The sequence below is a fragment of the Prenolepis imparis genome, unplaced genomic scaffold, assembly GCF_030444845.1.
Source record: "Prenolepis imparis isolate NDT839.2.m4 unplaced genomic scaffold, iyPreImpa1.0 SCAF_14, whole genome shotgun sequence".
NCBI classification, from domain to species: Eukaryota; Metazoa; Arthropoda; class Insecta; order Hymenoptera; family Formicidae; genus Prenolepis; species Prenolepis imparis.
The window spans coordinates 8,897,681-8,920,425 of NW_028141172.1; the positions used below are offsets into that span (position 1 = coordinate 8,897,681).

Sequence of the window (22,745 nt, forward strand, 5' to 3'; positions counted from 1 at the left end):
CAGTTTTCACGAATAATTATATTCTATATATATATATATATATATATATATATATATATATTGTATATATAATACAAATGATATTATATAAGACGTTTTAATGTTTAAGTGCCCAATCCTTAAAAAATATTAATTGCGTTTTTAATTTATTTTTTTGTATCACAAAATTCTTATATAAACTTTTAAATCTTCCTTTCTTGACATTTTTACGGTAAAATGAGTTACAAGAATCATTTTGAATGTAATTACAAATTTTGTAATTGAGGCTTTATGAATTGGCAAATAGACATAAATTCAAAATTAAAAGTTCGTTATGTAACGGTGTACATCACGAGGAACTTGTTCAGTCGGATTTTGCATGAAAATGCAGCACTTTGCTGTATTTGCTCATTATGCGATTGATCAATAGATAAATTAAAAAACTCGCCACACGTGTACGATGTTTGTCAGATCAGTTAGTATTAAATGCCTGATCTATTGTACATAAATTAAAAATAAGAAACATTTGATTTTACGCAAGTCACCATACATCATCACACCATCACACTTAATATTGATGCACACATGCATGCATGTATGATGCATCATACACATGATGTGCAAATTCCGATCGAGCAACTTCCTCGTGATGTATTATACATCAGATAACGTGAATGCCACTGGCATTAGAAAAAATCTTACAAAACACAGAAATGATTATAAGACCTGATGAAAGCTTAGCTCCTACGTACGATAGAGCAATGTTTCTTGCACCATTTTAAACAAGAAGTTTCCTATTTCAAAACCAATGTGGTGACATTTTTGGTCCCGTCCTTCCTTTTTCTATAGACGGCTACAAAATCATGAAAATTCCAGACTTTTTTCACGATCTGATTTTGGGTCTCACAAGAAAAATAGTTCGATGAGGCGGACAATGCAACCTTATCCATCTTAAAGTCGAAACTTCACTCGTTCAAACGCGCCTAGAAACATTGTCCTACGATCTCCCTAAGCTGAGATGTGGCTTCTTAAATATCGGTAAAATTTGCTTAAAGCGCTCCCCTAATTGTTTTACGTAATGTAATACTCAAATTTAATTATGTAAAATTATATTTGATTTTTTATAGAGACAGGCCGATTTATAACAGATTGTAATAGTAAAATAAAATAATAATAAAGTAGATACGCTTATACCTTAACGTCTCTCATTACCTTACCTGTACTAGTAAGAAGACCTCTGTTTAACCAAGGATGTAACATATCATATATACGGCTTTTCTCGATGTGTTTGGTGCTACTTACAATTAATATTGCCTGAAATCATCGAAAATAATGTTAAGATAAAAACGTCAACATATTATTATAACACATTCAATCTTTCAGATACATACAGATATTTATTATCTCAAATTATTATATAATTGTAGGAATAAATACATCCTACTCCTTGTTACTCCATACCTCGTCGAGCTGGCGACACCCTTGTCCCTTAAAGACGGTGACAAGAACCACGCCACGACACTTAGAAAAGCGAGCGTATAAGAGCGAGCGCGTAAAAGCGCGAAACGTCCCCGAAAGCGGGTCCGATATCGTTCTTCGTTTGTTCTTCATTCATTCGTAGCCTTAACTCAATACTGTACACATCTGAATAAAGAGCCATCCTACATAATCTTAATTAAATGTTTCTGATATTCTCCCTTTTCATATTTTTAAGCAACATTTTATACCAATAAAAATCTTATTATAAAACAAGAATGCAAAATTCCAAAATCTAGATAAATTGTAATGTTTACAGACAATTGAATTTCATTTTTTACCTCTAAATCATCTGGATGACGAATAGATACAGCGGGGAGGTAATAAGATTTTACAAATAGGATAATATTCATTAGAGAGTTTACATAACTGGATACTCCGTAGATACTCTGAGAAAATATTATAAATATAGCTACAGAAATTTTTGTAACATCATTTTTCATCATTATTTTCAATGTGTATCTTTACACTATGTGTACTTTTACTTATATGTATACCGTTTTTTAGATCCGTAGAAAGCAGACTAATTAAGAAAATAGAAGAATATTATTGCAAAGAAGAATGCTGATAAGCCTAAATAATTATTTTATGCGTAATCAGCATGCAATAATATTGATAAATATTTGTTCAAAAACAGAATTTATGAATTTGACTTTTGTTTATATATGTATGCGTATATGATGGGTTGTATGTTCATTAATGTAAAATAGATTTTTAATTTCGTATTTACCTGGTGAACCACGTAAGTGCAATAAAAAGCCAATAATCGGATATATTATAATTTCCGTTTTTATATTCAAGTTATTTTCAATAATAAAATTAAAAATTAAAATAAAATTTTACTAAATACTACTAAAACTTCTCGATAAATATAAAGTTGATAATGACTTCCACATCCACATGCACATTTAACATTTAACATTAATTTTTTAACATTAAATCGACATCAGTGAAATTTATCCTAATAATGTTATTGGCTCATTAGGTAGTTCGCAGTGAACGTGGTACGAAGATCTGAGCTGGCCACCACAACATATTTTCCATACATCATCATGATCCGCATAAGATCATTCTACACAAAAACTTTGAATTTAACCATCTCTTTTATGAATAAAAATTTTTGCACTGCAAAAGACCGATGTTAAACAGTAAATTGTAAAATATCTGTTTTGCGCCGTAGCGCTCTTATAGATATTTATTAAAATTCAAAAAATGTATATATGCATAACACAAATAAAAATACCGAGATAATATTTATCGATCCTTTTCATTTCATATAAGTCGATGATACCTAACGTCGTTTATGTGTGATAAAAATAATAATTCGTCATCTACATGTTGTCGACTTTATATTTATAAAATTGCTTAAATTCAATCAAGTTTTCGTTTTCTCTTATTGTTATCAAAATAGTCGTGAATTGTCTTTGCCTCTTCCCTCAAAGATCTACACAAACAAGCTTGAATAATACATATTTCAATTATTAAAATTTTTAATTATTAGAAAAAGAGAAAAATATGAAAAAATGTGGATAATATAAAAAAATAATATAACAATTATATAAATAAATAATATAATAATTATATATATGCAGAAATATATATAATTATTCAAGAACATTCGTTGTTACAAGACAGATTTTATATTTTCCAGCGTTATATCATTCCGCGTCTCGATTATGACTTATTTCTCAACAATAATATCGCTTCAAAAACGTGAACCTAAATATCGATTGCAATATAAAAGCTTTTTGAATTACTTTAATCAAACTTTGACATAATAACTGGTAATTTCATCATTTAAACACTTATGTATAATAATTATAGTTATATATACTTATACAAAATTAGAAAATGATAAAATGCATTAATTGCAATTAACAATCAGACAAATTGTCATTATTTTATTTGCATATGCAATGTACATCATATTTACATGTCGAAATTTTGCAATATATAAATATACAATATATATTATAAATAAAAATATACTTTCTCTTCAATCAGTACATAGATAGAGATATATCAAAATTTCAAAATGCAGTATTTATGTCAAATTATATTATTTAATATAACTTAATTATATAATTTGGACATAAAAGATGAATATATCGCAATCTCTGTTATTCTACAGAGCTCTATGATGAGAGATTGTTTCTTAAAAATTAACTTAAAAATTAACTTGAAAAGTAACTTAAAAATTAAATTAATGTACCACGAATTTCAGATCGAGAGTACTGATGGAGAAATATATTACATTTCCATTTCTTAATTATTTTTTATGAATAGATAAGTCTTTAATCTTTAATATATAAAACTAAAGATATAAAAAAAGGAATAGAAATACATACTTGTCTTGTTACTTCAGACAATTTCTAATATAATATTATGAAAATTTAATTGTAATAATTGTAATTAATTTTCGTCGTAATATAGTGACATAGTTATTTTCACATTATTACAAGTATTATTGGCGCAAAAGAAAACTTTGCTGTCATTTTTTCAAATAATAATATATCAATTCGTATATTATAATTTGACAAATATTTTAAAATCTTTGTTATGGTTTCTGCTTCTTTTTTTATTCAAGTTACTTTGAATAATGAAGTTAAAAATGAAAAACATTGCAGCTAACAGATATACATATATCCATCCAGATATGTCCATCTGATAAATAACTCTGATTATATATTTTATTTCAAAATTTCTTTTCTTATGCTTCGCAGAAAAAATATAATTCCAAACTTTTCAGTTTTTTTTTCCGTCACAAATTACATTATATAATTTACATTATGAAGCATCCTGTATATCAATTAATTTACAAATTGAAAATGTCTTTTGTATACTTATTACAGTGTATATGATCTTGACGCAACATTATCATCAATTATATTTTCAATGTAGAACAAAATACATAATAATGAAAAACTAATATTTTTCCATATATTTTACAAGAAAAACATTCAATGATTTCTCACTTTTGATTTCATAATTCAATACGATGACATTAAGAGGCTGTTATCTTTAAGCAACAGAATATTTATATTAAACAAAATTATATATTGTTAGTTTTACTTTCCTGAAACTAATACTAATTAAGTAATAATTAAGTTAATAATCTTGTCACATGTTTCATACATTTAGTTATTTATTATTATTTAGTCATTTATATAGAATCGCAAAAATTTTAATAGAATCAGATATCAATTCTCACTCCATTACAATTGATGCTGGTAGGTATGACATTGAAACCTTCTTCTCTAAAATAATTCTTAGTATTTATGAATCCTTCGTATGTAATGTTCGGTGATAGCAAAATGTATACATATCCAGTTCCAAAACCTGTAAGCTTTGCCGCAAATCCAATATAATGTGCAGTTTCGCAAGTATGATCAAATGCCTCATTCGACAAATGATATTTTTTCAATAATTTGTGAGTCCGTCTAATGTATCGCTGCAAAACATGAAAAATGTTAGTTATAAAACGGTATACATATTCTAATTTCTTTTCTTTATAATATTAATTTAACCGATAATTATGTACTGGACAATCTTATCAACGCAGCAAAAGACTAAAGTATATATATATATAAAATAATCAAATAATAATACTGTTAAATAATCACGAAAAAATGATACCTGTAACGAATTGTAATACTGTTGACATTCAAGCGAATTGGGATTTCCGATGGTATCACTTATTAAATTAAGGCAATTATACATTTTTATTGCTAAGTTGTCTAATCTAATTAACATAGTTTCAAACTTGCGAGGAATTGCAAATTTTAGCTGTGCCATTAAACTTGCTTGATTGGATTTTTTCTGGCGAATACCTGAATTTATCAGTAGAATCTTCATTCTTGTCATATCATCGAACTCTATAATATCTGTGTGATTGATAAGTCGACTTTTTACTATACCGCCGTATACACAAACGGCGGTATCGACCGACGCACACTGATAGTCGTGTATAAATTCCTCGCAAAATATAGCGTGAATTCTAACATACTTTAAAAAATGGTCATTATCAAAATTAAGGTTTCCTGTCTGTAGAAACTTCCAATGAAGAAAACAGGCTGCGAGACAAACCGCAAACGATGTCGAACTGCCAAGACCAGCACCGATAGGTATATTTGTGGACACGAGCACGCGAAATGATTTTATTTCAAGATTTTGCTGGATAGCGATAGTATAAAGCAAGAAAAAAAACATTTTTAAGCTAGTTCTCTGCTTGAATGTATACCACATACCGTTCAAAGTAATCAAGGATTTCACGTATTTAAGAATACAGATTGGATCTATTCTTATGTCTTCATTTTCAGAAAGGAATCTTCGAACTCCTTCTAAAGGTATATTAAACTGTAGATTAACATCAGGGAAGTCTATCTCAATTTGTTGTGTCTCATCAGGTAGTTTATAGAATTCCAGTTTGATGCGAAGATCTAAGCTGGCCGCAACAAAATGTTTTCCATACATCGCCGAATGCTCTCCGCATAAGACGATTCTGCCCGGTGCGGAAATTTTAAAATTAGACATTCTTGCGTTTATCAATACAAATATCTCTTCTTCACACAATTGATGTAACGTTGAGCAGTAAAGTGTTGATAATTAAATTTGCGTGGCTTTTACAAACGTTCTTCATTCACTTACAAATAAACGAAAAAGTCTTTATACATTTTTAACTATAATATCTTTATAACGTAGACAAGAAAAAGACAGTCTATTAAAATAAATTGATATGCACGTTAACTCACACCAGACAACGTTTATATTACTTGTAAGTTTACATCACTTTCACGTCTCAGTTGTGACTGATTTCCTCTCGGAATATACATATAATAACATTTGCCCCAATATCATGAGTTTAAATATGAACTACAATGTCAAACGTTTTTCAATATTTTCAATATGATAAAATAGATCTCTTATTGTTGTAGACACGTTTCAAATAATGATAAAATATTGTCAATGTTAATATTATAATTTTAAAATACATGTAATGTGTACCGTATAATAAGCATAAATGTATAATATTGTATTACAAATATAAAAATATATAGGTATATAATGTATATATAATACTTTGATGCAGTTTATTTTACATAATTAAAGTATATCATACAAGAATTCGTAAATTGGATTACATTACAATATAATAATAATATAATTGTATAAATAATATTTATTGTCTGATATAATTATATATAATTTCAAGTGACGTAAAAAATAAATGGCGATATTTTTCTTATTTGATAGATTGCATTTATAATAACATTTATAATGAATTCCGAATAAAGAGAATAATTTTGGAGTAAAAAATTTACATTTTTTCATTAAATCTTTCATAAATCTATAGTATATAAAATTAAAGATATAAAAAAATGGAATAAAAATAAACATCTTTTTTCAAGCTATCACTACATATTGCGCAGATTCAGTTGAAATAAATATTGTAGCTGTTTTACGTAGTAGTAAATTAGTCATTTTCCACGTTGTCATATAAATATTTTTAGGCAAAATATAATTTTTCTAATATCTATCCATTTAATAATAATACTTTAATTCGTATGTTAATTACGACAATACAAAAAGTTTATTGTATCCATTACAATTGTCATTTTTCTATTCAAGAAACTTTAAATAATGATATTGAAAGCGATAAAGCATGCAAACATTTTTGGATGTATAGAAAAAAAAACTAAATTTTGTATACGTGTGTATGTGTGTTATCCCACTAGTATTCGACACTGATAAAATATATCGAAAACGACCTGTTTAATTACTTTAGTAAATGAGTTTTTTAGGCAGACGTAAGTTCATATGACGAATAATATGTAACTATATCACGTTCATAATTTACCGCGCAACTCATAGACATATGTCTGCCTAATAAAGAACATTGAAAAATATTTATTATTTGTTAATTTCTTTTTTTAAGCTTTGCAGAAAGAAATATAATTCCAAACTTTTTTTGTCTTATTTTTTAGTCACAAATTACGAAATGTTATTCATGAGATCGAAAACACTCTCCATATTTCTTAGTTTATAATCTATTAACTATAAAATCGGAAGAGTCTTCGGTATTTATTTGCAGCGCATAATTTTGGCGAAACATTTTCATCACTTACATTTTTGAAGTAAGATGGAATGTTAATAAATGTTTATTTTTGTCGACTTCTGGATGCGCTCCAAGTATTGCAAAAGCTTAAGAAACCGGATATAATGTAGAATCATGTACTGAAAATTCTCAATAAATAGAAAGTTGACAACTACTTACGAAGGTACATTAGATCGACATCAGGGAACTCTATCCTAATAATGATTTTTGGCTCATCAGGTAGTTCGCAATATTTAAACGTAGTAGGAAAATCTAATTGTAAGCTGGCCGTTACAACATACATATTTTCCATACATCATGTGATCTTTGCATAAGATCATTGCTCGGTGTAAAAGCTTTGAATTTAATCATCCCTTTTATGAATAAAATCTTTGTACGGTAAAAACATTGACGTTACGACAAACAGTAAATCATAAACAATTAAAAATCTATAGGTTGACGCTGCTCTCGTACATAAATATATATTAAAACTTAGAAAATGTATTTATGCGTAACACAAGTAAGAATATCGAGGTAATATTTGTCACTTTTTTCGTTTAGTATAAATCAATGATGTGTAATTTTGTTTATGTGTGATAAAAAAAATTTGTTATCAATATATTATCAAATTTATATTTATAAAAATGCTTCGTCGTTGTTAACACGAAAGCGCGAATGATAAGCGAATTTTGGTTAGATGCACTGATGTTGAAAAAAAGCTCATTTAATTAAGAATATAGAGTTTATTCTATTTTGATAACAATATGCGAATCACAAAATGCGAATTAGTGAGAGTGATAAAAATCAAATTGCCCGAAAACAAGAGACGTTTGCGAGAAAACGAGACGAGAGCTGATTCGACGAATTCAAAGAACATAGATGTCAATAACCTGTCTCTTATTAGATTGTTATTATGCCGAACAGCTGATTTGAGAGTTGTTTGGTAAGACGAGACGCGAAAAAAAAGTAAACACGGCTTATCGCAAAGCCGAGCCGCTGCACGAGTGTGGCAATATATCGTTTATACGCACGATGCAAATACAATGATCGAAATACTTAAAGAAAAGTAATATATTCAAAATAAGCAATTGAAAAATTTTAACAGTCGTTAATGCTTTATGGAATATATATAAAAACACTGGTTCAATTCAATCAAGTTTTCGTTCTTTTCTATTATCCACACACAAGTCTGAGTAATACCTATTTCAACTATTAAAACTTTATATTATAAAAAAAAGAGAAATATGTAAAAATATATATAATATAATAATAGAGAAATATATATAATTACTCAAGAACGTTCGTTACCACAAGATAGATTTTATATACATATTTTCCCGTGTTATAACATTTCGCGTCTTGATTATGATTCATTTTTTAACAATAACAACGCTTTAAAGACGTAAATCTAAATATCGATTACAATGTCAAAGATTTTTGATACTTTAATCAAACTTTAACTGTTGATTTTATCATGTAAAAATTTATATATAATAATAATAATTATTATTATACAAACTTATACAAAATCAGAAAATAATAAATTGTATTAATTAAAATTAACAATCAGACAAATTGTCATTATTTTATTTGCATTATTGATACACATTGTACATATTGATACACATGATATTTACGTTTCACAATTATGCAATACATTATATAGTACATTATATAATAAAAATATACTTCCTCGTCGATCGATATATTGAGATATAACATAATGTGTGTGCTATATACTTATATGTCAAATTATATTGTTTAATATAATTTAATGATATAATGTTGACATAAAAGATGAATATAGCGCAATTTTTGTTATTTTACGGATCTCATTTATGAGAGCCTATTTCGACATAATAATTAACTTAGTGTATCACGAATTTCGGCTCGAGAGTACTGAAGCAAAAATATTTTATTTCTATTTCTTAATTATTTTAAAAATAAATAAATCTTTAGTATATACATATATATAAATAAATATATAAAAACTAATAAAAATAAATATTCTTTTTCTTCAAAAAGTCTAGAGTTGTTGTGCAAATCCAATTGAAATAATTGTCCTAATAATTAATTTACGTCGCAGTAATATATTATAGTAATATTCATATAGGCATTATTAGCGCAAAAATACTTTGTTGTATATAATGACTATAGATATATATTGTACATACTTATACAAAATTAGAAAATGATGTAATGTATCAATTGCAATTAACAATCAGAGAAATTGCCATTATTTTATTTGCATTAGAGGTGTGGGAATCATTCGAATTCGAATCGAATCGAATTATTGCGAGTTTGATTCGAGTTCGTTTTCGAATAAAAAGTATTTGAATCCGAATAATTCGACAATTTCGAATCATAACCGGTTCGATTTCGAATCGATCGCATCTTTCGTGTCGCCTCATTCATGTTTCTCGCCCGGTCAATCTGTTTTAACCGTTTTAGTTTTAAGTATTTAATATTTGAAATGATATTTTTCAAGTTATGCTAATTTTCAAGTATATAATCATCTATCTTCTAATGAAATAATAATTATACTTATTAAAAAGGTTATTTATTATATATCTTTAATAATTAAACCTATTAAGAGAATTATTATTATTAGTTATTATTACTTATTAAGAAAGTTTAATTAAAATCTTATTTTTCATTAAAGCCTGAATGCTTGTCTTTTTAATACACATTTATCGTATGTCAATATTTTGTGGTGACACCTATAAAATAGAAATATTAATTTTATTGCAACTCTTTTCGAAACTATCACATATATATATTATGAAACTTGAACATTCAACGTTTAATATCTCTTATGAATTTTCTATCACTTAGCACAGCACTCTCTTTGTTATTAGTGACAGATTTTTTCAGAGGAAGTTATACAACGACTTATCGTTTTGGCCATTTTTAAAAATAGACTTCTAATGTCATTGAAGAAACATACTTTGCTACGTCGAAATTAGCATGTATTGAAATCAGTAAAAATTGATTAAAATTCGATTCGTACTCGAATTAAAAAGATTCGATTCGATTCGATTCGAAAGAATTTTTATAGTTTCGATTCATCTCGAGTTCGAGTATATTTTTAGAGATTCGGTTCGATTCGATCCGGTCGTACAAAACGATGATTCGCACACCTCTAATTTGCATTAATATATAATGTACATGATATTTACGTGTCGAAATTTTGCTATATATAAAAATACAATCGGTCCAATAACGATGAATAATATGCACCTGTAATAGTTTTGCCCTTTTCCAAATAGTCGATGAGGATTATTCCTTGCGAATCCCAAAAGACAGTCGCCATAACTTTCCCGGCCGAAAGAACGGTCTTCGCCTTCTTTGGTGCAGACTCCCCGCTGGCAACCCATTGCTTGGACTGTTCCTTGGTCTCAGGCGTGTAGTGGTGTATCCATGTTTCGTCCACAGTGACGAAACGACGCTTAAAGTCCTATGGATTCCGCTGAAACAGCTGCAAACCGTCCTTGGAACACCTCACACGATTTCGTTTGTTGTCAACTATGAGCAATCGCGGCACCCATCTTGCGGATAGCTTTTTCATGCCCAAATGTTGATGCAAAATATTATGTACCCGTTCACTCGAGATGCCCACAGCACTAGCAATCTCGCGCACCTTCACTCTTCTATCATCCATCATCATATCATGGATTTTATCAATGATTTCTGGAGTAGTGACCTCAATAGGGCGTCCAGAACGTTCAGCGTCACTTGTGCTCATATGGCCACTCCGAAAATTTTGAAACCACTTATAAACTGTTCTAATCGAAGGTGCAGATTCACCATAATGTTTATCAAGCTTCTCCTTAGTCTTCTGAGGCGATTTGCCTTTCATAAAGTAATGTTTATCAACACACGAAATTCTCTTTCATCCATTTTTTGGAAATCACTCGACTTTCTCGATTCAAACGACCGCCAAACACAGAGAAATAGACCGATCTGGCTGAAACTTGGTGTGTGTTCTTCCAAGAGATGCTACTAACTAAAAATAACCCCGATACGCACCAGTGGTGCCATCTCTTTGACTTTGCACGGACTTTTCAAATCACCCTCGTATATATCGAAAGAACTAAAAGGAGCATAACATTTTTTGTTTTGTATTAATATTTTTATTTATAATTCCATTCCTCATTTATAATGTGTTAAATATTATGTAATTTCATTTCTAAAATATTTATTCTTATTATTCAACATATTTTCTTGCGAAATATCAAACATAATTCTTATATTAAAAAAAACTCACGCAGTGTTTAATACTTTAGTTCGTTCTTTTATATCTTTAGCGTTTGCGTTTATTGTTCATTATTTTTGTAGTTTATTATATTGTATACAGTCCACCTCTCTGAGTTATATTCGCTATTATAATGGTCGGCAGTGTGGTTTAAACGCCCTCTACTGCATATTATGTTAATTCGTTTCCAAAATTCAGTTTACGTATCGAAAACTAGAGGGCATCTTTTTCTCCTCTCGGCCCTCACACACTTCCGTTAGGTTAGGTTAGATTAGGCATGTACCATTGCATGTAACACGTAGAGACAATCGCTCTCGTAAAAATAATTCAAAACAATAAAAAGTGGACTCTCGCTATCAAGTGCAAGAGTAATTACAACATTCCATTTGGAACATGGTCCTTCGAGCCGGATACGTAAGCGGATAAGCATCGAGAAAGAGCATCACGAGACAACGGCGGCGCTCACATGAGAGCGTGCGACGCACGACGCACAGTCATTACGATTCACGACGAAGGATTTTTCATGATGACGTTTTGGTGAGTTTCCGATCAGAATTTCCTTCATTCTACATTATTCCCTTTTACATTAGCACTGCTTCTTAAAACATTACAATGGAAGACGAGTTAAAAAGAGCTAAAATCAGACGAGGTGCGATAAAAAGATCTCTCACTCGCGCAGCAACATTTATCGAATCCGACGACATAAACACCGCTAATTTAACACAAATTCGTCAGCGAAAGGAAAAAATACATGCAACTTGGAAGAAGTTTGATGATGTTTAAACAACAATCGACCTGATTTCCGAAGAGGATGAGGCAGACAACGAGTGAAGAACATTTGAGGATAAATGCTTTGATATAATCTCACGCTTCGAAGAAATCATAACAATACGTGCTTCTGGTGAAAATAACGCGCCACGAGATCGCGAACAAGCAGATGATAATCAACCACGCGGGGCAAGTAACACAAATAGTTATCTTCGTCTACCAAAAATTGAGTTACCAACATTCTCAGGAGGTTACGAAGAATGGTATCCATTTTATGACACATTTGTATCTCTCATACACAATCAAGCATGCATCCCAAACATTCAAAAGTTTCATTATTTAAGATCTGCTCTCAGAGGTGAAACAGCCGAGGTAACAGTCTCTTGAAATCTCATCGGACTATTATGAGGAGGCATGGCAATTGCTCCGTCAAAGGTATGACAACAAGCGATTAATCAAGCGTGCTCTTAAAGCTCTTGGCCGCTCCACAGATGACTGGGATGACCTTCTTATGCATTTGATTACGAGTAGGCTGGATATATGACCACTAACAGAGAATGGGAAAATAGTCTGACAGGTCCGGACATCCCGATTTTACAGGACTTAATGGATTTTCTAGAGCACCGATGTCACACCTTGGAGATCATTCAAAGAAAAACTCAGCCGTCAACAACTGCATCAGGCATGAATAAGCAGCGTCCATCAAGACCGACTTCATCCAACCTCGCAACGCAGAGTTATACTAGAGAATGTCCCATATGCAAACAGGATCATTTTGTTTTTGCTTGCTAAGCCTTTCTAAAAATGCCTGTTGCGGATAGGTCAAAGGCCATCAGAAACAGTAGGCTATGTTTAAACTGCTTACAATCCACTTCACATAAAGCCAAGGATTGTACTTCTCGTGATTGTAAGAGCTGTGATAAACGACACAACACATTGCTACATTTTTCATCAGCATCAAATGCAAAGGGTGAGTCATCGAAGGATGTTAGCCAAGAAGAACCTGTAAAACATACGCCAATAGTCACTAGCGCTGTCCAAGACTCCGAACATTCTCAAGTATGGCTGTCAACGGTGAGATTGCAAGTATTGGATGTTGAAGGAAGACCACATTCATGTCGAGCCTTTCTTGATCCTGGATCACAATCGAATTTAATAACCGAAGCTTTGGTAAATAAATTGAGACTTCCCAGACATTCAAGCAACACGCCTATCATAGGAATCAATCAAATGACAAGTCTCGCGCGTGATATGGTAAAGGTCTCGCTTATTTCTAATCATTATTCTTACAGAAGAGAAGTTGACTGCCTCGTTTTAAAACACATTACAAATAGGCTTCCAGCAACTTCGTTCAACAAGTTAAAAATGAAGATTCCGCCGAACTTGAAATTAGCTGACCCAAGCTTTCATTTGCCAGGAGATATCGACATATTAGTTTCAGCCACGGTGTTCTGGGAAAGCTTATGTGTGGGTCAAATCAAAGCCACTGAGGATCATCCAGTAATTCAGAAAACTCTTTTTGGTTGGACTTTAGGAGGAGCTATACGAGATCCAGGAGCCAATCAAACGCTTAAAATTTGCAACCTGGTTACTAATCATCAATTGGACGAAAGTCTTACACGATTGTGGGAAAACGAACGTATTTCCGAATGGAGCAATTACACACACGAAGAAAAACTTTGTCAAGAACATTTCACACGCACTCATCGCAGAGATACAGATGGCAGATTCGTTGTACAGTTACTTTTCAAGGATGGTTTAATAGAGCAGCTGGGTGAATCAAGAGACATGGCGCTTCGTCGCTTGCATTCGCTAGAGCGTAAATTGAGCAAGAATTCGGAATTAAGACGACAATATATCGAGTTTTTAGAAGATTATCAGCGTTTAGGACACATGGAAAAAATAACAGAGCCAGGGTGCCCCCGAATAGGATATTATTTGCCGCATCATCCTGTTATAAAGGAAGACAGCTTGACCACGAAGGTACGGGTTGTTTTCGACGCATCGTTGAAGACTTCTATAGGAGTTTCACTGAACACTCTCATGGTTGGACCCACAATTCAAGAAGATCTTTGGAACATCATTCTCAGATTTCGCATATGGTTGCACGTCATGTCGGCCGATGCCGAAAAAATGTATAGACAAATTCGTATCGACGATTCACAAACTCAACGCATATTGTGGAGAGCCAATCCTCATGAAGAAATAGAAACCTTCGAATTAAAAACTGTTACTTATGGAACAGCCTCAGCGTCATATCTAGCAACACGAGCACTTCAAGAAACAGCAGAAGCAGAGAAGACTAATTTTCCTTTAGGAGCAGCATCCATACTTTCAGATTTTTATGTCGATGACTTATTGACAGGAGATGACAATCTTGACAAGGCCATCAAAATTCGTGACGAAATAATAGCCGCATTAAGTAAAGGCGGATTCAAGTTAAGAAAATGGATATCCAATTCCTCTAAATTGGTGCAAGGACTTCGGAGTTCAGAAACCTCAGAGTCTGTATTAATTTTAAACAAAGGTGAGCAACATAAAACCTTAGGACTTCATTGGCATGCTTCTCTTGATCTATTACAGTACGATGTAACCAGGCCGACCTCTGCAAGAAGCGTAACGAAAAGAAGTATTTTGGCAAGCATCGCTCGCATTTTTGACCCTCTCGGGTTATTAGGCCCAATCATCGTAACAGGAAAAATCGTACTGCAGAGGTTATGGATACTTAAGATTGATTGGGATGAGACGGTGCCCTTCGAAATTCAAACTAGATGGCGTACCTACGAAGCCCAGTTAAGCCTTTTAAACACCTTGAAGATTCCCAGAAGAGTCGTGGCATCCTCACAGGCCAATAGCATTGAACTTCATGGCTTCTGCGATGCAAGTCTAGACGCGTATGGAGCTGCAATATATATCAAATCAATAGATCATAATGGTCATGGAGAAGCGCGTTTATTGTGTGCAAGATCGCGTGTTGCTCCAATAAAAACCATCACCTTACCTAGAATGGAACTTTGCGCAGCACATTTGCTCGCTCTATTGACACACGAGGTATCTCAGGCGCTTAATATTAACTTCGATGGCATTTATCACTGGACCGACTCCATGATTGTTCTAGGATGGATAAAATCGGACGCCAAACGCTGGAGCATATACGTTTCCAATCGCATAGGTCAAATTCAGGAGTTAACTCACCCTTCATCATGGAGGCATGTAAATACAAAAGAAAATCCTGCAGATCTAATATCCCGCGGAATGCCCCCGACTCAACTAATTCAATCAACACTCTGGTGGCACGGGCCTCCGTGGCTTAATCATGAGACAAAGAATTTGGAAAATTCTGCAGTCTCCTTCAACACTGAAGAGCTTCCAGAAGCACGTAAGAATGTTTTAATCACACAACGAGTCAATCAAGAATGGGATATTTTTTCCAGATTTTCATCAGCGACGCGCCTTATCAGAGTTATAGCATACATCCTGCGATTTCGAAAAAATACAAAGAACATCAAGGAAGAAAGAAATAAGGATCACCTCACTGCAAGCGAATTGAATCAAGCAACTATCTGCTTGGTAAAAATCATTCAAGGTTACCATTTCAGTGAAGAACTAAGGGCATTGCATAAAGGCGAATCTGTACCTCGCAACAGCAAATTGAATGGATTATCTCCTTTTATTGATGATTCAGGAATCATCAGAGTTGGCGGCAGGCTATCACAATCAAGGCTTCCGTACTCTACAAGACATCCCATCGTGCTACCGTCAAAGCATAAATTCACTGCAATGTTGATCATGCGTGAGCATCAAAACTTACTTCACGCCGGCCCTCAATCAACGCTAGCAACTCTGCGACAAACATATTGGCCCATAGCGAGCAGAAACGCTGTGAGACAGGTGACACGCAGCTGCGTAAGATGTTTTCGAGCAGCACCAAGCAGTCGATCGATGATCATGGGAGATTTGCCATCACTCAGAGTCTCCCCTGCAAGACCATTTCTCCATTGTGGAATTGACTATTGTGGTCCATTTATGGTGAAAGAGTCCAGAAGGCGTAATTCCACGTTTTCCAACTCTTATGTAGCTATATTCATATGCATGTCATCTAAGGCAATTCATCTTGAATTAACCTTCGACCTATCCACGGAAGCATTCCTAAATGCCTTAAAACGATTCATTTCTCGGGACCAATTTTGTTGGATAACGGGACCAATTTTGTTGGAGCCGACAGAGAATTGAAGAACCTTAGAGAAGTTTCAATTAATACAATGCGTCATGACAAGGTAGTGGATTTTTCAGCACAAAAGGGCATAAATTGGCACTTCATTCCTCCGCATGCCCCGCACTTCGGCGGCTTATGGGAAGCCGCCGTTAAGGCTATGAAGTTCACTTGAAAAGAATAGCAGGAACTGCGAGTTTAATGCATGATGAGTTACAAACGATTTTGATTCAAATTGAAGCAGTGTTAAATTCCCGTCCTATGATCCCTCTGTCTAGCGATCCTAACGATTATACTTACCTAAGTCCCGCTCACTTTTTGATCGGAGACACTTTCACCGCTCCTGCTGAACCTACCCTATTAGAGATAAAGGAGAGCCATCTTTCTCGATGGCAAAGAGTCGAGCAAATTAAACAACACTTCTGGAAAAAATGGCAGTCTGATTATCTCAACCAGATGCAACAACGTACTAAATGGAAAACCAACGCTCCATCCTTGAAACCTGGTGACCTAGTTATTATGCGAGAAGATAACATCCCTTCCTTGTGCTGGCCAATGGCATGCGTTGAAGCGGTACATCCTGGAGCAGATGGAGTGGTTCGTACAGCCACAGTCAAGACCACGAAGGGAACCTATAAAAGAGCTGCATCGAAGCTGTGCCCTTTATTATTAGAGACTAATAATTCTGATGAAAATTGATTTATTATTATGTAATGCATTTTGTTTGTTTCATTAATTCCAAGCACAGCCAATGATTGTAAACAACGTTAGCTATTTATTTGTGCCGCTCTTATTTGTTTGCGTGCTCATTTATTATATTGAAAATAATATATTTTTCAAGGCGGCCGGCATATTTAATACTTTAGTTCGTTCTTTTATATCTTTAGCGTTTGCGTTTAATATTCATTATTTTTGTAGTTTATTATATTGTATACAGTCCACCTCTCTGAGTTATATTCGCTATTATAATGGTCGGCGGTGTGGTTTAAACGCCCTCTACTGCATATTATGTTAATTCGTCTCCAAAATTCAGTTTACGTATCGAAAACTAGAGGGCATCTTTTTCTCCTCTCGGCCCTCAAACACTTCCGTTAGGTTAGGTTAGGCATGTACCATTGCATGTAACACGTAGAGACAATCGCTCTCGTAAAAATAATTCAAAACAATAAAAAGTGGACTCTTGCCATCAAGTGCAAGAGTAATTACAACATCCCATTTGGAACACGCAGATTAGGCAGAATAAGGATTATTTAATAAGAATTCATAATTGTTTCTTTTTTAATAAATGATATATGAAAATGTTACTCTCTACGATTCCTGAAGCGATTTTGCTGATAATTATAGCTAATGATTTAGTTTTTTTGCCATTGTTAGTTAACTTTTTAAAATAAACGTGTTTACTTTTTAATAATCCGTCCGTTATGATTAAAATTTTAATAATAATGTTTGTATTTCAAGAATTAAAATGTTTCAAATATTCTCTTTTATATGTGTTTGTGTGTGATTATAGAAATTATATAAATTTTTGTACTTAAAATCTTGTCAAAATTCTTTTTGATTATGGTTATATCTTTCAACGCAAACAAATTCTAGAAAACAGGATACCATAAACTTTGAATTGACATTACCACTATATATAAGAATATGTGCATATTCTACATATAACTGTTTAAATGGATATCTATATTCATATGGCTATATAAATGGATATACTATGAATATTATATATATACATCTATAAATTTTTATTAGCAAGATTGGAATAGATTGCTGTTACGTATATTGTTTATTTAACTATTGGACCTATAAAGTTAATTAATACAATTTGAATTTTCTTATACCAATATAGTCGACATTCCTTTATATGTATATAGCACAAATGTAACTATTCTTGACACATAAAAATGGCGCTATCTCTTTGAATTAATTTAGCTAAAAAAAATTAAGTCACAAGTCTTATTATATCTTTAAATAATTATAAATATTTAATAAAGTAAATAAGATCTTTTTACAAATTGATGAAAAATCACGTAAAACTCAATTCAAGTGTCATATATATATATATATATATATGTATATATGAATCAAAATAGTGGTAAATTAACAGAAAATCTCATTAATATTAATAATTATTATTCTTAAAAATAGCAATAGAAACACACATAAAACAGTCAAGTTTTAATATTTCGTCTTAATTATGTTTAACTTTGTACTATATTATACATCCATTTATAAACAAAATAAAATTTTCAAGCTTAATACATCCTTTCTCATTGCATCATACTTTTTAGTTTTTTGTATAGTTTTATTTCATTATACAGTATGTAATATTATTATATTACACGTTTTAGTTTCTCAAATAAACTGCACAATTACTTGTAATAACATTTAATTGTTTTTTAATAAAGCAAAAAAAATTTCTTACCTGCGTAAAAAGATTGTCCGGGACGGTATGATTCTTTGTCAAAATGGCGATAGCTGCTTTCACCAGCATTAAACTGTTCAATAAAACGCATAATCTCATCTTAAACATAATAATCTCTTCCTTCGTTGAATGTTGGCGCTCAATTTTTAGTCACCAGTATTGTTTTTCTTTTTATTCTTTGGATGATTCAGATTTGATCTAATGGACTCGATACTTTATTATGTGCTCGATGAATTCTTTAGAATCTAGTTTGCGAATCGCGTTATTGTCTTCCAATATTACATTTTAATATAACTTTTTATGATCAGTCACAATATATATCTTAGATCATATGAGGGAATTCTTAGTAAATAGTAATTTTTGTAATTCTCTGATGGGAATCAAAAACAATACGAAGCATCACATATTCACTTGATTGTATCGAAGATAATAATAAATCTTTTTTCTAATTTCTTTTAATATTTCGTAAAAAAATAATCAATAAAAAAATAATTGAACAATTTATAAGCAATCCAAAAATTATAGAATTTTAGATTTTCTATCACTTTCTATCGCTATTCAAGCATAAAAATATTATCCACATTGAGATATTTGTCATCTCTTGTTTCACTAAAAATATAAAAAATTATGTTTACTTTTTTTATGCATATTGTATACTGTATACTATGCATGTTTTTAGAATCCACTATTTGTGCATATTGATGTGTGATGTTTATATGACAGTATATTATTTGAATCAAATAACGCGCAACATTGTCTTTTTTCGTGGCAATCGCAATCGTAACTGACTCCGCAGACTAGACCGATCTGATCATGCTTTATTTGCTGCCCTCTGTTTATGATTCATTTCTCTCTGCTTGATCGATGATACTCAGTATTTCTTCCCACAGTTACTTATTCCAACAGTTTTCACGAATAATTATATTCTATATATATATATAGATATATATATATATATATATATATATATATATATATCTTATATGAGGCTCATTTTTAAAGTAGGGTCCGGTTTGAAATAAAAAAGAAATCTTATAATATAAAAATAATTTATTATAATCAAAAACTTCTACAAGCTTACTTTATTGCAATAAATTTTGTGTTCTGCTATTGAACAAGCGAATTCAAACATCGTATTAAAATAATGATTAAAGAGATTAACGTAGGTTCTTAAGTGCAGATCCCATTTGAATACTTTTATGCAATACAATCAATAATTAAGGTATTGGATTTGCGTCATTGATACGTTCATTAAATCCGTATAAACGTCTTAAATAGCTGATTTCTGTCAAAAGATATTAATGAAACGGTAATTTGTTAGTTAAATTTTGAAATAATAATATATTAAAAATATTAGGAAAGTAAAATATGTTGTAAAACAATAATATATATTTTTTTTCATTTGATCGCTTTTCTACTTGAAAGTTTTGAAAATTGCGAAATTTAATTACGCTTATATTATTGTTTTTGATACAATCGAATATACTACACTCGTTACATTGTACATTGAGTTTAATCGAAGAAAATATACTATATAGTTTTATAGCTTGATTATATAAATCATTATAATCGATCTTGAAATAGTTTTATCAAGTAAGAGAAAACTCAAAATTTATCGAAATACATGGAGGAATATCAATTCGATTAGTGATATTTAAATCATTGTGAAGATTACATGGAACATTGGTCATAGTCGAGAATTGTATGAAAGCCGATCGAGTATAAAAATATCTACAAGAAGAGAAAATTGTTATGTTAAAAACGTTACAAACGTTATGTGTTTTACTAAAACTGTTAATGCTAACGAAAATGACTATAACGTTTTCGTCAGGAAATCTAGGGATTCTGGAGGATCTTTGAAGGTTCGGTCCAAGAAGTTACGAAGAAAAGTATTCTCGTGTACTCTAATTTATATACTTTATGCAAATAAAAGATTTTTTCATGGAGAAAATTGAATGTTATATATTGCAGAGAATACACTATTTGTGTAATTAAAACTGTATAATACGAAAAACTAAAGAGAGTTTTAATTTTTTAAAAATGTATATAAAGTTTATTAATTTTACGTCACACATTCAAAAATCAATATTATGTAATCAAATTAAAACATAAAATTAAATTTAATTCCGACGATATATTAAAATTTTTAAACAATATGTATTATTATAATATAATTGTTAGATTTAAAAGAAAGAATTTAAAAAATTAATGATTTCGTTGATTTCATTTTTTTTGTTACTTAATAAGTTTGTGACACATTTACATAAATTGTTTGTAATTTCTAAAACATTTTTATTTCTCTAGATATGTTTAAATTTGCTAATTTTTATTTAAAACTTGCAGGGTAAATTATTTTTTATTTAACGAAATTTATATCAGAAATTTTGAGTTAAAATAATTCGCATGCTCAACGGCTACTAAACATTGAAGTGAAAGATTGGTGCAGTTGAACTTCGAATTGGGGACAATTAATCAATCTATGAATAATATGCGCAATAAGCTGTCACTTTTGCTATATGTGAGAATTTATATACACTATTTATATACACATGTATATATGTTATATATGTATGTACATATTTTTATCAAACATAAATCAAAAGTTTATAGCATTGTGCTCTCCAGAAAATTCGTTTGCATTAAAAAATATTTCATAAGATATTTTTAAATACAGGAATTTATAAAATTTTTATGATCATGAAGAAAATGATAATAAAAATATATATAAATTAAGAAATATTTTTATCGGCTCTCAGTATATAATAAATGTGATTTTTAAATCCGGCTCTATTGGCCAATAGAGCCGGATTTAAAAATCACATTTATTATATACTGAGAGCCGATAAAAATATTTCTTAATTTATATTTGCGTCTCGGCCTATTTCATGGCGCTATTTACTAACATCCATTATAAGGCAAATGAAAAATATAGGATCGAAAAGGTCTGAATAGCTTAGTGGTAAGAGCAGTCGCCCGGAAAGCGAAAGACGCGGGTTCAATTCCCGCTTCAGCGACTTTTCGGACCAATATTTTTCTTGCCTATTCTCCCGTTGTAAGTTCGAGGATTGTCAATTGATGGAACTTATTGTTAGTAATCTCAAACCAAGAGATACAGTTCGGGAAAATTAGAATTAATTTTCGTGCTTGGCTCTATTGGCCGGATTTAAAAATCACATATATTAAAAATATATATATCACACATATATATATGTTAAAATATAAACATTATTGAAATTTTAGTGATAACAAACGCACTCATGAAAAAGAAAGTCAAGTTAAGATAGAGTTGCTTATTAGAAGAAAGTAATTTATTAATTTGAAACTAATATAAAAACTGAATTATGAAACAAAATTCCTTCAACAATCGAAGATAGACAAACTCCCATGATTTATTTACTAAGAGAAATAGTTCTTACTTAGAGAAAAAAATTTCTTACTTGTATAAAGTTTTAAATAAACATGCAATGCCATAATG

The 22,745-nt window shown here is 31.1% G+C and overlaps 4 protein-coding genes and 1 non-coding gene across 5 annotated transcripts; 3 read left to right on the forward strand and 2 right to left on the reverse strand.

The window, feature by feature from the left end:
* Positions 1 to 4,708: 4,708 nt before the first annotated feature.
* On the reverse strand, positions 4,709 to 6,291 carry LOC145945075 (uncharacterized). Its single transcript, XM_083053908.1, has 2 exons — positions 5,152 to 6,291; positions 4,709 to 4,966 (listed from the first exon to the last, which is right to left on the reverse strand). Exons 1-2 carry the CDS (start codon positions 6,046 to 6,048, stop codon positions 4,709 to 4,711), a joined length of 1,155 nt encoding a protein of 384 aa, XP_082910034.1. The 5' UTR covers positions 6,049 to 6,291.
* A 4,018-nt stretch (positions 6,292 to 10,309) lies between these two features.
* LOC145945076 (histone-lysine N-methyltransferase SETMAR-like) lies at positions 10,310 to 11,468 on the reverse strand. The gene is made up of 3 exons (XM_083053909.1): positions 11,115 to 11,468; positions 10,850 to 11,066; positions 10,310 to 10,329 (listed from the first exon to the last, which is right to left on the reverse strand). The coding sequence occupies exons 1-3, from the start codon at positions 11,466 to 11,468 to the stop codon at positions 10,310 to 10,312; spliced, it is 591 nt and encodes a 196-aa protein (XP_082910035.1).
* A 1,968-nt stretch (positions 11,469 to 13,436) lies between these two features.
* Positions 13,437 to 16,865, forward strand: LOC145945077 (uncharacterized). The gene has a single exon (XM_083053910.1). It carries the CDS (start codon positions 13,437 to 13,439, stop codon positions 16,863 to 16,865), a length of 3,429 nt encoding a protein of 1,142 aa, XP_082910036.1.
* A 29-nt stretch (positions 16,866 to 16,894) lies between these two features.
* Positions 16,895 to 17,544, forward strand: LOC145945078 (uncharacterized). Its single transcript, XM_083053911.1, has 2 exons — positions 16,895 to 17,010; positions 17,124 to 17,544. The coding sequence occupies exons 1-2, from the start codon at positions 16,895 to 16,897 to the stop codon at positions 17,542 to 17,544; spliced, it is 537 nt and encodes a 178-aa protein (XP_082910037.1).
* Positions 17,545 to 22,212: 4,668 nt separating this feature from the next.
* On the forward strand, positions 22,213 to 22,286 carry Trnas-gga (transfer RNA serine (anticodon GGA)). The gene has a single exon. It is a non-coding gene; the product is annotated as a tRNA-Ser (tRNA).
* Positions 22,287 to 22,745: the final 459 nt, after the last annotated feature.

Coding starts and splice junctions, on each gene's coding strand:
- LOC145945075 (XM_083053908.1), bottom strand. CDS start 6,048: ATGTCTAATTTTAAAATTTCCGCACCGGGCAGAATCGTCTTATGCGGA. Junction 4,967..5,151: donor AGTATTACAATTCGTTACAG/GTATCATTTTTT, acceptor CATGTTTTGCAG/CGATACATTAGACGGACTCA.
- LOC145945076 (XM_083053909.1), bottom strand. CDS start 11,468: ATGAAAGGCAAATCGCCTCAGAAGACTAAGGAGAAGCTTGATAAACAT. Junction 11,067..11,114: donor TTGACAACAAACGAAATCGT/GTGAGGTGTTCC, acceptor CGGAATCCATAG/GACTTTAAGCGTCGTTTCGT. Junction 10,330..10,849: donor AAAGGGCAAAACTATTACAG/GTGCATATTATT, acceptor TCTATTTTATAG/GTGTCACCACAAAATATTGA.
- LOC145945077 (XM_083053910.1), top strand. CDS start 13,437: ATGCCTGTTGCGGATAGGTCAAAGGCCATCAGAAACAGTAGGCTATGT.
- LOC145945078 (XM_083053911.1), top strand. CDS start 16,895: ATGCGTCATGACAAGGTAGTGGATTTTTCAGCACAAAAGGGCATAAAT. Junction 17,011..17,123: donor GCCGCCGTTAAGGCTATGAA/GTTCACTTGAAA, acceptor CCCTCTGTCTAG/CGATCCTAACGATTATACTT.